The 16,067-nt window shown below is 51.3% G+C and overlaps 1 protein-coding gene across 3 annotated transcripts in view; it reads right to left on the bottom strand.

Annotated features, from left to right (window-relative positions):
• Vac14 (VAC14 component of PIKFYVE complex) overlaps positions 1–16,067 on the bottom strand; it is a 107,659-nt gene that overhangs the window by 5,403 nt on the left and 86,189 nt on the right. For all 3 annotated transcript variants that reach the window (XM_027405999.2, XM_027405998.2, XM_027406000.2), the window contains exons 15-17: positions 4,607–4,781; positions 3,253–3,371; positions 1,943–2,022 (exon numbers count right to left, since the gene is read on the bottom strand). In XM_027405999.2, coding sequence (XP_027261800.1) covers positions 1,943–2,022; positions 3,253–3,371; positions 4,607–4,781 — 374 coding nt within the window. The remainder of the gene's footprint in view (positions 1–1,942; positions 2,023–3,252; positions 3,372–4,606; positions 4,782–16,067) is intronic.

The following is a 16,067-nucleotide window of genomic DNA, read 5'->3' as shown; positions in this document are numbered from 1 at the left end:
TTGTGTAGTGAGGCACACACTAAAGCCCTGAATGTCTAGGAGGTGATTTGAATATTCAACTTAGGCATAGCCATCTATCGCCCCACCCCTCCAAAGGCTTTCTGCCCAGCATCTATATCAACCCTAGGGGTTTGGACCTGCTAGTGGCCAGCTGCATCTCAAGGTGGCTGCAGCTTATCCAAGGCCTGCTGGTGACACCGGACTGGAGAGATGCTTTCCCTTCCCTCCTGGGCCTTGTACTGACACTGCTCCTCCTGCTTCTTAGACCTTGGCAGACATTTGAGCTACACCTTCCAGAGAATGGTCCCGAGTCTTGGAGAGTGGCCTTGCTTTCCAGCAGGAGTTAGACAAGGAGCTTGGGAGCATGTGGGAGCAGGTAGCAGAGGACTAGGTGGCCTCTTTTAGTCCCTCCTCTTATCCAAAGAGGCAGAAGTCATAGGCACCTATGATATTCTAATATACATATCTGATATTCATCCAAGTTTTCCAGCACAGAACTCCTACAGTCCTCAGTCTCTGAAACAAAAAGTTTTGCTTGCTGATGCATTGAAGGTTGAGCTGATCTCCAATGGCCAAAGTAAATCAACCATGCTTAAATAATGAAGCTCCCATAAGAACTCAGGCTTGGGTTAGGAAAGGTATGCCCTCCTCTTTCTCCAATTCCACTGTAGTATCCTTTATGAGAAACAGTAAGTGTGCTTCCCAGAGTTCTGTGAGCCACTCAAGCAAACTAATCAATCCCAAGGGCTTGTGTGAGCCCTGGTTTATAGCTGGATAGTAAGAAGCCCAGGGCCATGAGACTGGGTGCTAGCTACAGGTAGACTGTAAGAGGACTGAACTGCATTGGAGGATGCTCAGCTAGATGGGGGAGCATGGAGGAACACCTGTTAGGGTTACAGAAGAGTTGATCTGCAAGGTGGGTGCATATGAAAACTTTTTACCATGCACATAGCTCTGGAGAGGCCTGAACCTACTTCCACTTCTTTCTTCCCTTTGGGCCTAGGAAACTAGGCTTGCCTTGCATCTTTGCTCTCAGCACTTTCCCCATCTTATTCTTGAGGATGAGCTGCTCAGGACTTCCTCTTGACTTGCCTTTGGGGGGGGGGGGTCCCCTCTACCCTGTGGGGCCCTCAGGAGGTGAGATGCTAGGCAGCACATGCTTTGGACAGGTTGAGATGAGGGTTTCTCCAGGACCTGAGTCACTGCAGCACCTGCCACTTGGAGCAGCTGGTCCTTTAGCTGTGAGGGAACTGTGGAGGAGGAGGATCCTTGAGCCCCCTGCTGCCAAGGAGCTAGAGGCCGGGTGGCCACCGAGGCTAGAAGGTGGTTACAAGCCAGGGCTGCCTCCGGCTTCTCTACCACATTATTTGAAGTGTTTCCTGCTTTGGGGAGCAGGCGCTGCATATGTGGGGGTGCCAAGATCTGTGCTAGCCCAGCCAGTGCTGCTTCTGCACATTCAGCCTGGGTGTTACTCATCAGGCAGCTCCCGCCCATTGGCTCCCGGCAAATGCTATCTCTCCTTTAGGAGAGGAGACAGCACAGCTCTTGGATGAGCAGGAATATGTGTAAGGAGTGCCTAGAACCCCAGAGAGTCAGGGAAGAGGCAGTAGGCTGGGGAGGAGCAGCTAGGGACAGCCCCAAGGCAGGGTCTGGTTTTAATATTTTAAAGGGTTTCATGTTAGCACTGACCTGTATGCATGTGACCCATTCTGAGGAAACAGACAAAATTAAGTTCTGATGCCATGCACCCTACCCCACTCCAGTTGGCGTCTTATCGCCAACTACTGTCATCTCTTAATATCACATTCTTGCCCCCTTTTCCCTCTCTAAGTTCAGGCAAGATGGTATCTGAACTTGGCTCCAAACCTCTCCTTCTCCCTCTAGGCCAGCTGAAGGCCATGGCAGGTCTATTCAAGGCAGGGGTCTGGACAAGGACTCTTACATGTAAAGATGGGACACTCAATCAGCTGCACCAATTTGTCCACCTCTGTGAGGAAGTCCACGGTGACTTCCAGGTCCCCACTGGGTGAGCAGTCAAGGAAAGTCTCCCCAGTGAAGGTATCTTGGCCCAAGGGGTGGCAAAGGATAGACCCTAGGGCCTGGGCTCAGAATTCTGTGTCCCTCCCGGAGACCTGGTTTCCAGTGCACAGCCTGGCTCTATGGAAGTGGGATTTAGCACACAAGGAATAAACATCCAAGCTCTCTCCTTTCTGTCCTTATAGGTGGGATGTGGCCCAGCTGTCCCTTTTGCTTGGATGCTTGGATTCTGCTCCTATAGCTGTCCTTTGCCTTCCTGGGCCCAGGAAGACACTTTACTGTGGCCCTGTAGCTCGGCAGGAGGGCTGAGCAGGAGAGGCTCCTGGTTTTTGCCTGAGAGGACAACTCATTAGCAGGTGAGGGAAGCTTGGGAACTGGGTCTTTTGGTCTCTGGGTCACACAAGTGGCTGAGAAGGACAAGCTTAGGCTTTGGAAGGGTACCAGACAAAAACACCCTACACCCTTCACCGAAGCCTTCATGGCTCCCAGCTCTGGGCCATCACAGCAGGAAGTGAGCCTTATTGCCTGAATATTGTTCTGATCCTAGGTTGTAAGTCAGGCTCAAAGATTAAGGGTGTTTAGCTTCTTAGTGGTAGATTGAAAACAATTCTGACTATGGCTGCCTTCTGGTGAGGCAGGTAAGTCCTGTGTATGTGTGGTGGGCTCCTGGCCCTTCTTGAAGCTTCCAAAGTTTCACCATGTGAGCCAGCTTTGCAGGCCTGCCCAGTATGTTCTTGTAACAAGGCCTTTTCTATCCATAGAAGGGGCTTGCAGGACGGGCAGTGGTGGCGCATGCCTTTAATCCCAGCACTTGGGAGGCAGAGGCACGCGGATCTCTGTGAGTCTGAGCCCAGTCTGGTCTACAAGAGCTAGTTCCAGGACAGCTTCCAAACCCACCGAGAAACCCTGTCTCGAAAAACCACCACCACCAACAACAACAAAAGAAAAAGAAAAGAAAAGGGCCTAGTAGGAGATATAGGGAACTGAGTACTGGTCTCTTCTCTTACTCAGCCTGAGTTTTCCCAGGCCTACCTCCCCTTTGGGAGGCTCTAAAGGGGCCCTTCTTTACTGATAACAACCCCTTCCTGAACATATCCGGAAGACTCCTGGTGCAAGGCCTTGGTAATGTCCCAAGCACTGGAAGATGAGTACAGGAAGATGGCAGCAGGGCCACTCCTGGCCCTCACTGGAGGACTGAATGACAATGAAGGATACAACTTCTGGATGAGGTCATAGGCGTGTCGGTAGTTCTGGGTGAGGAAACAGAGTGACACAGTGGTGACTGGGTTGTGGCACCAGGAGCGATACAGGCAGCAGAAGAGGTTCTGGCTTTCCTGGGGGAGAGGCACAGCAGTTAGAAGGCTCCCTGCTGTCACGGCATCCACATAGGACCTACAGAAGGAAGGACCTTGAGGGGCTGTGACATGGAACTCTTGGGGGGAGCTGGGGTGCCAGCTCAGCACTGGGCTGTGTTTGGCAACCCTGCTGGGAATGGGCTGTCACAAAGGAAATGCTGACAGCTCCTCAGACCCTGTCATTACCTCCTGGCCTCACAGAGCCACGTGGTAGGGGCAGCAAGGGCCTAGTCAAAAGTGAGCCTACCCTTTGTAAGCTGGCATTTCTGCCTCTGGCAAAATGACAGTAATTGTCTTTCAGAACTCTGTGGTCCCAGAGCCTGGGGCTGGGAAGAAATTTCCTCAGGGGCCAGGCTCCTCAGTCTATCCTCAAATCCCACCATCCCCTACTTTGGTAGCCCCCTTGATGTTCTCAATGTACCAGGAAACCAGTCCTGCAGCTGAGCCCACACTCAGGGAGCCCTGAGCCTGAAAAAAATTCTTAAGGCCTCTGAGAATATCTGCAAAGAACCACAGAAGGAAGGCAAGGCTGTGGCCTGGATCACTCCAAGCCACTTAACTTAGCATCAGAGGTCTTCACAGACAAGGGCTTAAATGTCCTTGAGTCTCCCAGGGAGGCATTGCGGTAGGGTCATGCTGGGCAGGGGGTAGAGGGAAAGTGACCCAAACCCAGATTGGGAAATAAATCCTTGGCACTCATGCATCCATGATGGTACTGGTCCCTGTAAGCTGAGGGAAGCCCAATGTCTTGGCCACATCACGTGGGCCTGTGAGTTGCATGTCTCCTAGGCCTGCAGTGTCTCTCTGATCTTCCTGGTTGACCTTTGGGCATCCTTACCCAAAGCCTGGGACAGGAAACAATGAGATACTATGGGTGATGACAGGCATTTTATGAGACAGATGTGTCCAGCTGTGGGAGTGGGGCCAGAGCAAGGAGGAACACAAGGAGAGCAATTGACCTGTTTTTTCCCAGCAGTATTTCAATTTTGACCACGAGAAGGGACTTCGCTGAGTGAAGTATCCCAGAGCCAGCAGAGCCTATTTCCAAAGGGACAGTGAAAGGTGGGGCAGGAACTGGGAAGAGCTTGTGGACCTGGCCTTGGGCAGGGAAGACTCCCAGTTTACCCACCCCCTGTGAGCCTCCTGGGATCAGCTGAGGAGGGAGCTGAGTGCCTGTGCACCCACAGACCTAACACTGGGGGCAGAGAGAGTACCAGAGTCTTCAGGTCCTTGAGCTGGTTTCTCAGCTGGAAGAGTTCAGTGGAGGTGAGCAGGATAGTGTTGAGTGTGTGCACCATAGTGGACGCGAACTTGAGGTCCTCCTCCCGAAGCAGGATGTCTGCCATAGAGTGGAAGATGTTCTCTGCGTTCAGCAGGAGGCAGAGCTGCCTGGAAAACAAGCCAGAAAAGGTCACACTACGGAGGCTTTTCAGGGCCCCAGAGGAATCTGCTCTTTCCTAGGGCTGGGGGGGGGTGGGGCTCAATGCAGGTGTGTGTGTGAAAATGGGATCACAGAACACACCGAGTGCCCGCTCTTTACTTCCCGTCATCACCTACCTTGATTCAGAAACCACGGCTCATAAGCTCTATTTGTGTCCCTCCTCCCTAGGCCTCTGGCTATGAGGGAATGCACCAAGATACCCTTCTAGGATTTCACATACATCAACAAATCTATATATCATATATGTCTCCCACATATATCAACAATACCTCCCCCCTCCCATGCCAAGGTGTTCCTGCCCCTCTTGGACCTTACTTCTCTCTAGACTTCATCTTCATTTGAGAATATCTCCACACCAAAGTCATGAAAGCTCCTTGGGGTCAGAGTGTCTGTGCTGTTCAGTTATGGCCTTAGCTAGAGGGATTCCTGAAGGTCACTGGGCCAAGCAGCATTTGTGGACTGAATAGACCCTATGTCAACCCAATGGCATAGGGAGATGAAGCAAGTGGATCATAGCAGTGCCTGGCTCCATTGGCCCCCATGTATTTCTTTTTGGTAAGAGCCTTGGGGTGAGGACTGGGTTCTAAGAAAGAGGCTCTGTTACCTAAGAGGAACCTAGAAAATGAAGAAAAGTGGGTTTCACAGGGTCCCTGGGGCAAGGTGAACTAGCAGACAAGCACATCTTGAGGTCAGACTGGTTGGGGGGCCTGCTGGTGGGGCAGGAGTGGGCAAGGGGCTAGTGAGCGGTGAGTGTACATGCTTCCTGTTGGATAGGGATGAGTGGTTCAAGGGACCTTGATCCACGGCCTCTGGCCTGGGGCTGATGCCCTCTGCCTGCCTGCCTGTCCCTACCCCAGGGAAGCAGCACCACTGACTAGACAAGGGGCAGAGGCTTCAGGTATTGTGCATTGAACAACACGAAACCCATTTTGAGGCAACAAGCCTGAAACAAGGCTACCTCCTCTCAGGCACTGGACTTGTATGGAACTTGATCAGGGCTGGACTTCTTTCTTTTCTATGAACACAAGTCATGGCTTTGTAACTAGGCTTGAAATGATTCTGCCATATTTCCAGACCAAGCCAAAAACCCAGAGTATTTGATTTGGCAATGGAGGCCAAACTACAAAGCACAAATACCTCTAGCCTAGATCCAATGGAACCAGGAGGCTTGGGCATGGTGGGGTGGGTTGGGGCTTGGAGGAGAGGAGGGAGGACCCATGAACAGGGAGTTGTTGAATCTCCACTGCACACTGACCCAGGTGGTAAAAGCCACTCCTATGTGGGTGGGCAAAGGCTTTGGAGCCTTGTGGCCTCAAACCCAGCCAGGTGATCCCAGTATCTCTGTACAGTAATTTCTTAATCTTTTAACTGAGGGCAACACCTGTCTGAAATGGGGGAGTGACCAGAAGGCAGGAGGGACATCTCATGTGAGGAGCCCAGTGTTTGGTGAATGGCACCCAGGGACAAAAGCCTCCACAGTACAGATGACAGTCAGGAGGCAGGTGGCAGCTCTTCTGTAGAAGTCAGACAATGTTTACTGCCCCCGTCCACTCAGGGATGAGCCCTGTCTCCAAGGCCGTGGGACAGAAATGTTCAAAAAGGGCAGTCTGGGGAAGAGAAGAGTACTGACAAATGGTCACAAGTGTCCATTGCCTGCAGCTGCTGCCGTCTCCATGACAGAGGCCAGCAGCTGAACGGCTGCCAGGCAGTACTTTCCAAGGACCCCAGGCCAGCCAGGCTGGGACCTGTAGCAGCTGGAGGGTTAGGGATGGTTTGGAGGGACAGGCAAGGCTGAGAAGAAGCAAGAAGGTACGATGGCCTCCTGCTGTGCCAGAGAACCTAGGGAATGCTGACGGATGGTGCTATAGGTCAGGTGGTAGAGTTTTCTGGAAATACTCTTCTCTTTGCCACTGGTTCCCCTCTACCTCACCCGACTGTGCCATACCCCCTCCTCTCTAGTCTTTGTCTCCCAGTGGGTTCGAGTCCCATGAATATTTTCAAAGTGGCCTAGAGTCACTAACTTCCATATGTGCCCCTGCTGCCCTGGGCCTCATTGAAGGGACTCTTAGAGGGGACAATCCCTGCGGATGTCTCCCAGGCGTTCTGAGCGTCACAGGACTACAATGAGACTCTTGGTTCCCTGCAGATTTTCCTTTCTGTGGTAGTAAACTCCATTATGCAGCCCACTCAGTTTCATGGTCCCCAGCCCTTAATCCTGGTCCAGCCAGAGGCTCAGGACTTTGCCTCCAAGCATCTCCCCCCTCAGCATCATCTGTGGGCTACCACTGCCCTGGGGAAAAAGCCAGCCATGTCCTCTTGGGTCAGTACCAAGACACCCCTCAGTCCGACTCCTTGCTTATTTAAAAGAAAATTATTTATATTAAAAATATTTTTATTATTATTTATTATTTGTTTTTTCGAGACAGGGTTTCTCTGTGTAGCTTTGGAGCCTATCCTGGCACTCGCTCTGGAGAACAGGCTGGTCTCGAACTCACAGAGATCTGCCTGCCTCTGCTCCCCGAGTGCTGAGATTAAAGGCGTGAGCCACCAACGCCCAGCTATTTTTATTATTTTTAATTGTGTGTATGTGTCTATGTCTTAGTACAGGAGCCCACGGAGGCTGGGGACCTCAGATGGTTGTAAGATACCCAATGAAAGTAATGGGAACCAAACTTGGGTCCTCTGTAAAAGCAGCATGAACTCAAAAAGCTAAGCCCTCTTTCCAGGCCCTCTCACACCAACTCTGACAAATCTAAAAGGCAGACCCAACCTGGCCCCTCTCCTTCTATGGCTTCCAGTTGGATCTACTGTGAAGTCCGGCTTCTGCTGCTGAGCACAAAACCTCTAGCCTCAGTTTCAGCGTCCTTCGCTAGGGACACCTCAGCTTCTGGGCTTGTCTTCTGATGTGGACCTTACATATCAGTTGTGCTGACTTCTGGCCATTGAGGACTCTTGTCCACTTTGCGTCCTGAGGAAGCCTGGGTCTGATGTGCCTTCTCTGCCTGCCAATCTCTTCTAAGAGCAGGTCCTATTTCTTTCAGAGTACTGTCACTGTGGCTGCACTTTTGCTAGACTCTTGTCTCTCACATTAGATCTTGTCTGCTACTCTCAAGTACCTCAAACTCTGAGGGCTTGAGCTGTTCCATCTCCATGGTTGGATGTCACCGTGAGAAGGGACCTTGCTCTTCATGTTCAAAGGCTTCATGTACAGAGGCTGGGGAAATGGCTCAGTGGTTACAGTGTGTGCTATCTAAGTGTGAGGACTTGAATTTGGATTCTCCAAAATGCATGGAAATGCCAGGTGGGTGTGATGGCCAGGCTCACAAGGTGGAAATGAGAGCCTTAGAGCCAGACTAGCCATATCAGCAAGCTCTAGGTTTGACAGACCCCACCTAAATGAATATGATAGAAGAGCCATTGAGGACAAGTCCCAACATCAACCTTGGGCCTCTACATGCACGTGCACACATATGCATGCCCACACATGAAAAAACATGCCTCCCTGCTACATACACAGGAAAAATGGAAAAAGAATAAAAAAGCACATGGACAGGCCTACAGGTATTATTGTCCTCAATTCTGGTACTTTGCTCACCCACAGGCAGGTTCCTTCATGCTGTAAATGCTCTGTTTGACAGACAACAGACATCTACACTTAAACTTACCCCTACATCAAACAGGCTAACCCAGGCTGTCCTGCTCTGTCTCTCCTGACTCCCCTGGGGAGGTCAGTCATCTTAGGAAGACTCCAGAGCACACAGTTCCATGACAGCCTGAACAGCAGGCCAGAACACAAAGTACACAGCTGCCCTCTTTGCTTTGCTACTATAATGAAACACTTGAAGCAGTAACAAAAGGTTTCTTTGGCTCATGGTTCTGGAGGCTCCAGTACAAACCTGGAGGCTCCCTGGCTTTGGGCCTAAGTTGGGGATGACCTCCCATGTTGGGGGCAAATGGTGAAGCAAAACACTTCCATCAGAAGCCATGAAGCAGGAGACTGAGGTTTCACAAACCCCTCCAAGGGCATGCTCCCAGTGACTTCCCAACAGTATCACCCTGGGGACCAAGTCTTTACACATGACCCTCTAGGAGGCAGGACTTATGCTCTAACCACAGCACCTTCTAACCAGGAGTCTCGCTTGTGAAAGGCCATAGTGCTGAGTGGGAAGCTGGGAACAGGTCCCTATAGAGCAACAGTGGGAAGCCCCTGCCAAGGCCTGACTCTGGGCTCCTCCTGATGCTCTGGACATTTGATGAGAACCTCACCCTGGGAGAATGCTAGGCAGAGCCTGGTGGGGCTGCACTTCTGGCCAGCAGCTTCCAAGGCTCCTGCTGGGATGGGTGTTTTTAGTCCTTCAGCTAGGACTTGTGGAAGGGGAAGGAAGCAGAGGTGGGCCCAATACTTCTCACACCACTATGTCACAAAGGTACAAAAGGACAGTGGCAGTACAGGCCAGGTCAGGGCAAGAAGAGCAGCTTCTGTCCTGTCCAGAGTGCCCACAATGACAAAGTGCTGCCCTAGGAAGCAAAGAGGGCATGAGGCAAGCCTGCATAGGACAGGGGAGGGAGGGAGGGAGGGAGAAAGAGAGTGCAAGCAAGCACTTTAAGTCAGAATAGGGTGATTGTATATCCTCCACCAGGAAGCAGGGAAGGATAACTCCAAATCCCATCACAGGATTGAACAAGCAGCCACAGCTTCATGTGCCTAGCACCGGAGTGTGAACAAGGTCTTCTGTGGCTTTCTGCAGTTTGCAGAAAAGAGTCCAAGGTCCAGGGAGGACCAAGCTGCTGGTCAGGTCACATAGATGACTGGGGAGGAAAAATGGAGAATTTAGAACCAGAGAGTCAGCTTTCTGAGCCTGAGTTCTTCCTCATCACTCTGCTTCTTCTGTGCCTGTCCCTGCCCAGTGGAGGCCTGGCAGATGGCTGCCTTGCAGGGCTGCTGCGTCATCACTTCTCTGCTGAGTCCCAGCCCGGCTTGAGCTGCCTGCTTGGCTCTCAAGCATAGCGTCAATAATGGAACACAGCTTGCAAGCATTACACATTTGTCCATATTTTTTAATACCCATATTAAAATGCTATTCATCATGAGACAATGGCCTGGAAAGTGCTTAGGGACAAGGCAGAGAGGTGGGGTGGGAGGGAATTTCAACAGGGTCTCTGAAGGGTCCTCATGTGCTAACTAATCTGGACATGGGTCCACGTGTGTATCCTTTCAGTAAGAAGCCCCTGACGTGGGCCCGAGACTCAGGAAATGGTTAGGTATGTGTGCGGGTCATGTGCTATTTAGGAAGGGTCTCACTAGGCAGCAGCTGGCTGGTGGCCTCTAACTGGGGCTCCATGCCTATCAGGCACAGCCCAGAGTCTTCTGGGTGTGGTTATGCCCTCTCCTCCCATTTTGTGTCTCTTGAGTGCTGTCTAGATGGGTAATGGCTGCTCCTTGCTCCTCCAATACAGACCCAGGGCTCCCAAGGAACAACTGAACACCCCTGGGACTCAAAAGAGGGGCTGCTATTTTTCTCTGGGAGCTGAGACAATACTGCTTTGTCCATAGAGATCTTCTCTGGGAGGCCAGTGTCTGCTAGAAGTGCTGCGCCAAGCCTGCCAGGCTGCTGTGAACTTGTATATCACTGTTATCTCAATCACTATCCTTGGATAGCTGGTAGAAGGTGTGTTTCTCAAGCTCCCACCTGGTACTCAGTTATTAGTCCCAACCGTAGGGAACACTGCCCCAAGGGAGGAAGGCCTTGCTAGTTTTGTAGTGCCTTGGGCTTCCAGGTGGCTCTAGAGTCCTAGTTACTGTATGTGGCTAGGCCAGGCAGGAGAAAGCTTGACCCAGAGCAAGAGAAGAGCCAGGCACCAACAGAGGTCTCCCTCTGGTATTCCTTTCTTCTGCTGTGTTTTCCTGGGGAACTGAACTCCACATGTGGCTTTAAGAATGTTCTTCCCAGGGTCCCACTCCCCTACATCCTTCAAGTATAAGCTAGCACAGTTGCAAGGCCAAATAAGTCTCCCCCATCTATGCTGTCACCCATCCTTCCCAGGTCCTCAGACCTCATGCTCCGGACATTCATGTCGGCTCTTCTAGCTCTGACTCTCTGAGTCTTGTAAGGCATGCTGCTGCCCTGTGGTCCCTCCAGGCCTGACTTGTTTTATCATAGCATGAGAGTGAGGCAAGATGACATGTGACCTGAGGGCAGCTAGGGAGGGGGCTATGCCACTCACTGGGCATTCAGGCTGCTGACTTCCTCTTCCTTCCCACCCTCTTTCTTTAGGTCTGGCCTGTTTTAGGGAGTGACAAAAGGCAGAAGCAGAAAGGTTTCTAACCTCCAGCAGGGATATTTGGGGAAGTGCTCAGTCTGGGAGGAAGGGAGAGGCTCTAGTCAATGAGTGTTCCTCCTCTAGCTAGCCAGATGGTGATAGCCTGCAGTGTTTTTTAGGAGCTAACCCCAGGCTACTGGGCACAGGTATGGGAAGGATACCCAAGGAACCTGGGTTAAGATAAGGGGAAATAGAGATGAAAATAGTGACCTCTAGGCAGGAGTCTCTGACATTCCGGACTGTCCCAATGTCACCACATCAAGATACCCACTGGCAGAATGGTGAACAGCTGGCCTGTGGGGGACAGACTCAACTACAAACCTCCTGAACAAAAAGGGACGGCAGCTGGAACACCCACCTTCCTCCCACTGCAACCTCTCACAGCGGCTATTAATACTGGCCATTTCTGTTCCAACCCTCACTTGCCTCCATTCTATCTGGCCAGTGACAAGCAGGAAATTCAGAGTAAGCCATAGCTGGCAAGTCCCAATATTCTTAGTACCTTGTTTATGTACTAAGCAGGGTTTAGATAATTTCACTGGATACCTCCTGTTAGGAATAGCTCTGCCTGATACAGGAGGGTATACCTGGCATCTCACCAAGCACAAGTTCCCAGTTACAAACACTGCCTCATTTAGTTCTTTGTTTTTGTGGTCTAGCATCAGGAGTGGATTTCTTCTCTATTCCACCCAGGTCCAAAGATCTCTAGTAGGTGCCTTGGAAGGTAACCTGGGCTCAAAGTGGCTCCTCCAAGCCTGCCTCTGCAAGATGGGCAAATGTGTACATGCTCCAGTTACCTAGGTCCACCTGTCTTGAGGTCAGGGCAGATCACTACATTGTCCCCCATTGACTCAGTTCCTTCTCCTTCTGGAGCTTCATTTCCACCCACAGCTGCACCACACACGGTGGGGGAGCTCTTGCCTCTTCTCTATGTTGGCCACTATTCCACGTTCATGTCCCTTTAATGGTTCAAGGCTGGGGGGCCTGGGCACTTTGCTCCGAATGCTCAGAGGATCCCTGGGTACAACCTAACAGCAAGGCTAGAAAATGCAGAGGCCAGGGCCTGCTCCCTGACTAACAGCTGGGTTCTCTCAGGGATTTAAAGAGAAAGTAACTTCCAGTTTGCAGAAGCTTGGGTGGGAGAAGGAGTGGGCTCCCAGCCGAGGTTCAGAAAGCTCTAGATTCCCAGTGCACTCTGCTCCTCCCCCTATTCCCTTCCCTTCCAACTCCCAAGTATGAAAACTGTAAATCTGTTTTATTTATTTCCATCAATCCTAGGCAGTGTGCCCCAGGGCAAAGGCAGCTGCCGTAACCCTGCCAACTCATGCCTTAAAAACCCATCGTGTTTAATGCAGTTGATGTGTCTGATACACTTAAGTTACTTGGGAGGGGCAGGGGGGAGGCCATGGCATGAGGGCTTGTTTTTCTGAGGGCTTGCTGAGAGTTGATGGAAAGGGGACAGAAGATGAAGTGAGAGGAAGAAAGGGGCCTTTTGTTCTCTGTGCTGTTTGTCCCTCTGTTCAATAGACGCTACTGCTAGGCTGGAGGAAAAGTTGTCATAGACACCTGGGTGGGCTCATCCCAGGGATGGTTTCATAGGGTGGGAGCTGCCATAGGAAGCTGACCTTTTGCTGAGGCAGCATGCCCTTATTCTGAGTTTGCTCTAGGCCCCGAAATTACAGGGGAGAGCAGGAGCGGCGACTTCTTCTTCCACAGCCCAGAGTGGGATTTAGGAGGCCCCATCATAGGAAGAACAACCTGTCCTCAGAACAGAAGTTACCTTTCGCTGGCTTAGGGGCCTGTTGGGTCTTATTTTCCATGCATTTATTACCTGCTCTCCAAGGCACACTCACAGGTGCAGCTTGAACCTCCTTTGTCACTTCCTTGTCGGGACATCCTTTGCCCCCTTCCTACCTTGCTCCTAGTATCCTTTTCCAGAGCTGAGGTTGGCCCTTCAAGTGGAGCCCTAGCTCCTTTTAATCAAGACAAATTTTTCACAGTCAAGGGGATTAGACTGGAATGAAAGGATTGGGTACTTGTGGAACTGCATGTTGAAAGGTTGTCCCAGCTGGACTTTCTGCTGCTGTGATAAAACACCATGACCATAAACAGCTTGGGGAGGAAAGGGTTAATTTCTTCTTATAGCTTATAGTTATCAATCAGGGAATCCAGGACAGGAACCTGGAGGCAGGAATGCAGAGTCCGCAGAGGAATGCGGCTTACTGGCTGGCTCCTTCTGCCTTGTTTAGTCTGCTGCTTACACGACGCAGGACCACTAAGCCAGGGTTGGTACTGCCTGAAGTGAGCTGGGCCCTGCCCCATCAGTTATCAATCAAGAAATACACCACAAGCTGGGCAGTGGTGATGCACACCTTTAATCCCAGCACTTGGGAGACTGAGGCAGGCAGATTTTTGTGAGTTCAGGCCAGCCTGGTCTACAGAATGAGTTCCAGGAAAGCCAGGGCTGTGCAGAGAAATCCTGTCTCCAAAAACCAAAACCAAACAACAACAAAAAGCACCACAGGCTTGCCAACTGGGTAGGGGGCATTTTCTCAGTTGAAGTTCTCACTTCCCAAATGACCCCAGTTTGTGTCAATCTGACTGATGTAAGCCAGCCAGCACAGGGACCCAGGGACAGAATGAGTCTGGAATGCGCTCAGGGTGTGTGTGAGGCATTAGGCTTCGGGGCTGCACTTTCAGAAGCTGCAAAGAGGTGTCTGACTTGATGAGGTCTTCTCCGTTATGCAGATACCCCAGAGTACTGCTGGATATAGGCACATAATAGGGGCTTGAGGAAGGGAGAGAGGAAAGCCCTGGGCTTTGGCTGAGGAAGTGCTTTGGTGCTGGAGACAGAGGCAGCAGAGAGGACAAGGACGGTGAGCAAGAAGAGGGAATGTGGCAGCCTGGGCCCTGCCTGAAGGTCCAATTTTCTAAATGCCAGCCTCCTCCACCATGGGCATTTTATCTGCTGGAACTTCCATTTCCTTTCTATCAGTGGCCACAGAGGAGAGCTGGCCACGTTCTCAGCATCAGGCAGTCTATGCGTAGAGACACCTTTCCATGTGCACAGGTGTCACTGCAGTGACGTCCTTTCTACAAGAGCGTGGGGATGCGGCACATACCACAGACCTTGTCCAGGCCCCATGAGGTCATTCCCAGCACTAACTCTCTCAGCTGCTACCTGTCTACACAGCCGACTCACAGGCTCTGGACCCAGCTGGTACCAGGACTTGAACTTGGAACTTGGTTTTCCAGAAAGATACTAAGGGTACCTCTGCTATGAGAGCCAGTGGGACCTTCTTAGTAATTAATTTTTCTCCAGTGCATTCTAGGCAAAAGCTCTACCACTACTCTGCCAGCCCACTGAAGCCTGAGCCCAGTTTCCCAGAAACTCCCCATGGTCCCGGGACAGTGCAACGGCAAACCACCCTGCACTTGGACCACCTCTGTGGCAGTGACCACAAATGGCTGAAGCAATGTTGCTCTGTGATCCACGCTTAGTATTAGCTGCTAGGGCAATTGCTTGTGTTCCAAGGGGCCAGGAAAGGAACAGGGCCTGGAAACTGCACACACAGTTCACAGTCAGGCTTGAACTTAGACCACAGGAGAGGTCAGCAGAAGTGACTCCAACAGCAGGTTCCCAGAACTTATGTCAGGGGTCCCAGGCCAGCTGCTGCCTGAGGTCCAGAGTGGGAGACTTTAATACAATTGCTTCTGGTACCCAGGGAGATATGGTCAAAGTTGCTGTTCTGAATCTAGTGCTGAGAGACTGCCAGGGAAACGGCACCCTGAGTCCTAAGTGCCTTGGAGTCTCCTTGGTGATTACCCAAGAGTCACTGACGTAACCGCTTTCTTTCCCTTTGAAGCCCTCTGGGCTATGACTTTCCCTGCAGAGGTGCTTGCCCGTGAAGAGGCTGCTCAGCCTGGCATGCTGCTTCTGGCCGCAGACCTTCCTGCTGTGTATGTCCTTGTCACCTTTCAGCCTGGCACACATACTACAACCCCTATGGGACAGAAGACACTTAAGTTCAAGACCCCAGTGGGGGTCAGAACATGGTTTTTAGTTGGCCAGACAGTATATGGCAACTGCAAAAAGCAAACCACCCTCCCTTCTCCACCTAAGAGCTCCGTTCCTATGGCTTGAAAGCCCATGGTAGAGTTGGCTCTTCCTCCATCTATGCCATTCTCCTCTTCAACCTGCAGGAGCAGTCCTCTGCAGTGCCCAGAACCCAGTGGGGCTATTCTACTCTACCCTTAAATGACTGGGGTGTCCATTGTCCCAACAGTCTTCCTGTTAGCACACTGTTGTGTTCATTTTCTCTTACTTCATCTAGTCATTCCCAAGTGAGTCCTTTCATTCTAGGCCAAGGGATGGCTTGTCATGACTGTTTATAGAGCCCTAAACATTTACAGATGGCCAGCATGCCCTTCTGCTTTGGCAATGTGGGGCCAGACACTGAGGTCTTGGTAGGACTCTGCAGCAGGTCCAGTGTACATGAGATCATTGCTTGAGGTGACAATGCTTCCCTTTAAATGCTGGCCTTTTCAGTTGTGGGTCCAGGTGATCATAGGGATCCTGATACTTGCTCATGTTACATGTCTTCCATAGGATTCAATGTATTCTGAGAATTCTAATCTGGGCCTGCCATTTTGACTTCCTGTAATACCTTTCAGCATAGTTACCATGTCTGGTCCCATCAGTGTCCTCACCCACTCAGGTGGGGTCTTCAAGCTAGGAAGACACACTACTTGAGGAGCCCCTGAATCTACATATATGATATTGGAGTTCTCCACAGACCTGTACTAAGACCCCGTCTCTGGAGGCTGGTGTTCTGCATTCCTAAGCTTCCAGAATAGGCCTGGGAGGTACTGTCCAACCTGCCCATCAGGGTGGCTGCTCTGGGCACTAGCAA

Source organism: Cricetulus griseus, chromosome 3 (assembly GCF_003668045.3).
Source record: "Cricetulus griseus strain 17A/GY chromosome 3, alternate assembly CriGri-PICRH-1.0, whole genome shotgun sequence".
Classification (NCBI taxonomy): Eukaryota; Metazoa; Chordata; class Mammalia; order Rodentia; family Cricetidae; genus Cricetulus; species Cricetulus griseus.
The sequence above is the reverse complement of the archived record's forward strand: the minus strand, read 5'-3'. Positions and strand labels throughout refer to the sequence as shown.